The 6000-nt window shown below is 44.6% G+C and overlaps 1 protein-coding gene across 3 annotated transcripts in view; it reads right to left on the reverse strand.

Moving 5' to 3' along the window:
* The window catches only part of LRPPRC (leucine rich pentatricopeptide repeat containing), an 87035-nt gene extending 81893 nt beyond the window's left edge, over positions 1 to 5142 (reverse strand). For 2 of the 3 annotated variants that reach the window (XM_059841177.1, XM_059841176.1), the window contains exon 1: positions 4952 to 5087. In XM_059841177.1, the coding sequence (XP_059697160.1) occupies positions 4952 to 5070 (119 nt within the window). In that variant the 5' untranslated portion in view covers positions 5071 to 5087. Of the gene's footprint in view, positions 1 to 4951 lie in introns of all 3 variants that reach the window. The other variant, XM_059841175.1, reaches the window with a different exon arrangement.
* Between the last annotated feature and the right edge of the window lie 858 nt (positions 5143 to 6000).

Here is a 6000-nt window from a genome sequence, read left to right on the forward strand (position 1 = left end):
ATTGAGCCCTATGAAGCAATCTCTCTCCAACTCCCACAATCACAGGATTAGAAGTAGCCTTCAGATATTGGAGCCTTTACACCATTTTCAGCTTTGTCTCTACAACTGCAGCCCTCACCTACACAGGAAAGGTTACCTGTGCAGTTGTTATCCCAAAACAAGTGGCAACTCCACCTCCAGTTTAGCTTACAACACTGGAAAAGCAGCTGAAGATAAACTCACAGAAAGACTGATGCAGAGATGAAGTGTGCATGGAGAAATTTATATCAAGTCAACCAGTAAAATTCTTCTGTTTGCAAGAGTTTAGGTAGGAATCCCAGTGCTGTACCCACATACTTAAGTCGTCCACACTGCCAGAGCAGACGTAAGGCAGTGCCTTTAATTTCCTATGGGAACATATCTTACACACCAGCCTGAGTAAAAAAAGTCCCATCTTTCCCAAAACCCAAAAAGTAGGTGATGTACATGTTTCCCCTTGCAGCAGCAGAAGGGCTGCTTTCCTTAAGACTTGACCAATTTGAAACATTAAAAAAAATTATATTTATATATTCAGCTATATACTTATTCATACATTATTTTATATTTGTATAAATATATGAAAATAACCACGTTTCATTATAAATATTAGACATTTGCCTCCCTTTATCAGGGCTACAATAAGGTAGTTGCTGTGCTTTTTCTACAGAAAGTATTGAATATTTTGCTCTTTCTAAACTAAATAGGCAAAAACTGCATGAAATAGTTCTCAAAATAAAGTCATCATTGAAGCAGAATAATGGCAAACTTAAGTGAGTTAGAATTCATTAGTGTACATAAAAGCACTCCAGATCTAACACTAAATTCAGTAAACATAACACTAAATTTACCACCTGAGATCCCAGCATGATTCACACGACTGTTAAAAAAGTATTTGTGCTGTTAGCCATGATCAGCTGCGCAAAAATGCCACAATGTTCAGGCCACCATACAGTTGTTTCAGTGAGATATAGCAGGATCTTACCAGAGAGAACAATTAATGTCTTTCCGTGCAGTTTGACAAACTTTGTGTTCCTTGGAGAATATCTAAAAAATTCCCAAAGTGATTCACAAGAAGTAAAAGAGAAAACCTTTGCTTTGTACTACACTTAGGATCTTAGGAAAAAACTCATCACTAAAAAGGGTGTCAAGCACTGGAACAGGCTGCCCAGGAAATTGTCACCTTCCCTGGAGTGTTCAAAGACAGGCAGGCAAGGTACTTGGAGACATGGCTTAGTGGTGAAGTTGGCAGTGTCAGTCAACTGTTGGACCAGATAATCTTAGAGATCTTTTCCAACCTTAACACCTCTAAGATTCTGTGATTTCTTGGGAAGTATCTAGGTTTTGTATATCCATCACTAAACTTAACTACAACAGCACAGCTTGTGCAACTTTATTACTACACAGTATTATGAAAAGCAAGTCTACTCTATGCCTCCACTACATTTAAAGACCCCTCATTCTATCATTTTGCTAATGCAATTAAGCATTCAGTTCTACATTTCTGTCCACTGGTAATGGATTGCTGAGTATGATAGTGAATAGCCAAAAAGAACTTGTTTGCAGCTAATCTAAAAAAAAAAATAGAAAAATTAAAATGTACCATTCACTAAGCCATGAATCATTTGGGTCTTTATTTATGACATAATTGACTCTATCCCCTCAACTTGAAACCTTTTTTAAAAGGATATTCATTCTCCCACCAACATACTTGAAATACAGCACAATGGATCAAAAGGCAAGACTTGTTACAAGCACCTTCTGTGCTGGTTTTGCCTGGGTTAGAGTTAATTTTCTTCAAAGTAGCAAGTATGGGGCTGACTTTTGGATTTAAGCAGAGTTAAGTTTTGAAAGCAGAGACAAGCTCGTGAAGGAGCACGGTCTTGGCAGAACCTTTAGGCCTGCTGAGAAAAGAGCCCACACTGGAGCAGGTTTGCTAGCTTGATTTCATTTTGTTATTGTATTGATTCTCCTTGATCTTCCTCTTCAGCTAAACTTCCATGAACTCTATGCTTTAGGAGCCCAACTGTTCTCCTTCCCTGATTTAGAGCCAGACAAGGTGGCCAGCAAGAGGAGGGTGTCAGAAGAATGGAGCCAAGACCCTTCTGAGCACTAACTTTCCCACAGTAGAAAGCTGTAACATCAAAACATAGCATCACCTATGGTATGTAGAATGAAGTCCCCCCAATATATCCTGATGTTAACTCAAAAATCTACTCTAAGCACTTGTCAGTGGAGAGGTTTGTTACACCATTCTTGACAGTCAGATACTAACAGCAAATTCAATTTTCTCCCCAAGTGAAGCTTTTCTAAGTTCCAGTAAACCTTTTGTACCATGTAAATCAGCACACGGCTGAACTCTGCTCCTGCAGATCTGAAGTTTGTTGTATTGGTCTGGTGAAGTTTATCTGCAATGAAATTGCATGGCAGGAGAGTGACAATGTAGTTTAAGTTATTCCACATCTCATAGCAGAGGTGGTCAAGTGAAAGAGTAAATTTGTCTTAAATCTGACTTGCTATAAAATGCTTCTCAACCATTAGGACATGCATCTACTATCCTAATTCATTTCTTGAAGAAGCTTAGATTAAAAATCAAATAATGATGCTTTGATAAAACCTCAGCTTGAATGTGATGCTTGCTCTTTCACACCTCTGAAGAAGTTCACAGATTTGCAACTTTTCTATAACCCTTATTGTAATGGTAGTCACAGACTTGCCTCTGAAATGACTTTATTATGTTCCATGCTAAAGTGACTATACCAAGCACATGAAAACATAGCTATTTACACAATTTTGTTGCAAAATGCTAGATTATTTGTGTTTATTTATTTAATCTTAAAACTGAGTGTGTCTTTCCCTACTATTCCAAATAGATTGCATGTCATTCTCAAAATATTCTTGAGACCTGAAAAAGTATAGTAAGCCCAAATGTTGTCCATATGCCAGTCTAGTTCTTCAAAGGAGGTCCAGTTCCAGAAACTAAGGTTTAAGTTAAAAAACAAAAAAAAACCCCAAACAAACAAACAAACAAAAAAAACCCCAAAAAACCCACAAAAAAACCCCAAAGCAATAAATAGTTACTTAAGGTAAAAAAATTAAATTAGATCATATGCTTAATACATGAAATTTCAGTTTGTAAGTATTACCTTTGTTTTACACTTTGACTCTAGATCATCACTTCTGCACTAGGATGCCTAAACACACAGTATTGTGACAGGGAGATTTTAAGTGAAAACTTATCTTAGGAATGAAATTACTGGACATGAGCAATGTACTAAAAGTTTCGAAAGAGTTTTTAGCATGATCACTGAACTATCCCACATATGACCAAATTGCTATCTGAAATTAAGTATAATTTGGTGTAAGAAAAACATATTGGGAGGGAAACAACCAATAAACCAAACCTCAGCTGTAAGAACCAAAATATCATCACATACAGCACTTCTAAAGTTCTTTCTAGAAATGGAGTTCTAGGGTCATAAAAACAGTTAGTCCTTCATCAAGTCACACATGAATTTCAGTGACTATTATTTCTCACAACAAATTAATTTAGGGAATTAAGCTTCCAGATGAGTAAAACAAAAATTAGTTACTAGAAATAAGAAAGGTTTATTGATGATTTGCAGATAAGTAAATGTGGTACTGTTGCCAACCATAAATAGATATTCTTTGTTCCCTGTCCTTCCTGAACTGGTCTACTCCATCCCTCACACCAACTTTAGCATTTGTTGGCACCTGACAGACGTCAGTGATTAAAGACCACAGAAAACTGTCTTTTTTTTAGGTAAGATTTTGGCCAAGCTACCAATAAAACAGCCCTAAAGTAAGACTAATAAGCACTAAAAGTAGGGAAATTAGCAACAACATCCTTTTTTTGACAGTAAGACTTCCCTCTAGGAGTTCTACATTTCTGATTCTTCTTGTCTTTTCCCATCCCTTCTCCTGAAGGAGTTCTGGAACTCACCTAGTCCTCTGCTGAACATATTTATCTACTTAGAATGCAGAACAGTGTTACGTTTTTTTACCAAGAATTAAGCTACATTGACTTAGAGGGAGCACCAGAAATATAACATGACACAAGAGACAGAACAACTTGGCTAGCACTAAGCCTTTATATCAGCTCATACAGAGCTCATATCAGCTCTGGATATGTCTGAAGTTGGGTTAATGAAGGTTTGTGTCTCTAAGCTTCGCGCAGAGCACCAGCCACGTGTAAGTGTTGTCAAAACTGCAGCAGGGATGCACACAGGTAGGAGAGGGCTGTTTTCCACCCTACCTGTGTGACAGAAAGGAGAGAAAACCATGGCAAAGAAATTTTACCGTGCCTCCTCACGGGAGACTCAGCAGTGTCTGAGGGCACGAAGAGGAAGCCCAGATTCCGGCTGTGCAGGTACCCAGAGTCGGTAACAGAATCACCGACTCATTTAGGATACAAAAGACCTCCAAGATCATCAAGTCTGACCTGTGACCGATCGCCACCTTGTCAGCTATAACCAGAACACCAATTGACACGTCCAGTCGTCTCTTTAACGCCTCTAGGGACAGTAACTCCGCTCCATCACTGCTTATCTCCTCTAGTCTTCCCCTCTTCCTCGACGCCCCCTCCCCACGGCGTGTCCCCCCACAGCCGTGTCCCCAGGAGGCCGGGGCTCCGCTCTGAGCGCAGCGCGGCAGGAAGCGCGGCCAGCGCACGCCGCCCAGCCTGAGGGAGGGCAGCGGGGCTCCCGTGCGGCCTTTGCCCTGCGCTCACCCCGAGGCCGCGCACACGCGGTGAGGCCGTCCTGGGCCGAGCGCTGCCTCAGAGCCCCCGGGGCAGCCACGGCGGGCGGCGCCGCAGGGCCCGGCGGCATGGCCGGCAGTGCCCTTGGGCGTGCGGAGCGCAGGTTCAGCCGGCCCCGCCAACCCCACCAGGCAGCGCAGCAGCGCGGGGTCTCACCTGGCGGGGCCGGGCGGTGGGGCGGGGGCGGCGGGCGGGCGAAGGAGCGGCGGAAGCAGCGGCGGGAGGCGAGGGCGCAGCGCCCGGAGGCGCCCGGCGGAGCTCAGCAGCGCGGCCATGACCGCCCGCAGCACGTGAGGCGCGCGCCGGCGCTGCGCCGCCGCCGGCCCCATGTGACGGGGGCGAACCATTCCACTCAGGGGGGAGACGCTGAGTGCGGCCTCGAAAAGGGCCGGCTCAGGCGCCAGCGCGCTACTAATTTCCACCCCGTGCCGCCGATGGGCCGTTCCACGCAGGCCCGGGTTGGGCCGCCCGGCAGCCAACCGGGAGCGGCCCCGGCGGAAGGCGGGCGCGCGGGAGGAAGCGGCGGGAAGCGCTGCGTTTCCCGGCGGGAGCTCCTGGAGTTCTTCCGTGCCGGTCTGCGGGGCCTGCTTTCCTTGCTGGTCCTACTCCTGGGAGCTCTTCCGTGCCGGTCCGCGGGGCCTGCTGGCCCTGCCCGCCCGGCTCTCCCGGCCTGCCCACCCAAGTACTGCTTCCTTGCAGCCCGGCGGTGGCCGCCGCTTCTTCGCTGCCCCTGATTGTTCCAGACCCTACCGAAAGCGTAGCGGGCCGGCGTGTACGCCAGGGAAGCCATGGGGAGCTGGGCTGGGAAAACTGCTGGTCGCTATCAGCCTTTTCGCTGAAATCTTAACATTGCCTGGGAGTGACGGGCGCAGGGAAGAACGTCATAGTAAATCTCTGCCTGAGCTTGCATGTATTTACTGAGATACCACCTGAATTGATGCTTCATTTTAGCGTTCAAGTTAACCTGGTTGCTGTGCCCTAAAACCTTAACTAAGGTATCTAGAAATTAAATGCGTATTTTCATGCAAAAACCATGTCATTATTTTTGCTGTAACTTGCAAACAATTACTCTAAAGGCAGATTGGCTATGACCAGCCATTTCCAATTACATTTTACTTGGAAAGACTTGTCTCATCATCAAGATGCAAGCTGCTCAGTTTTTAATTGTTATGTACACTCATTTTTGTTATTTATCAAATCCTGGG

The sequence above is a fragment of the Haemorhous mexicanus genome, chromosome 3, assembly GCF_027477595.1.
Source record: "Haemorhous mexicanus isolate bHaeMex1 chromosome 3, bHaeMex1.pri, whole genome shotgun sequence".
In the NCBI taxonomy this organism is placed as follows: domain Eukaryota; kingdom Metazoa; phylum Chordata; class Aves; order Passeriformes; family Fringillidae; genus Haemorhous; species Haemorhous mexicanus.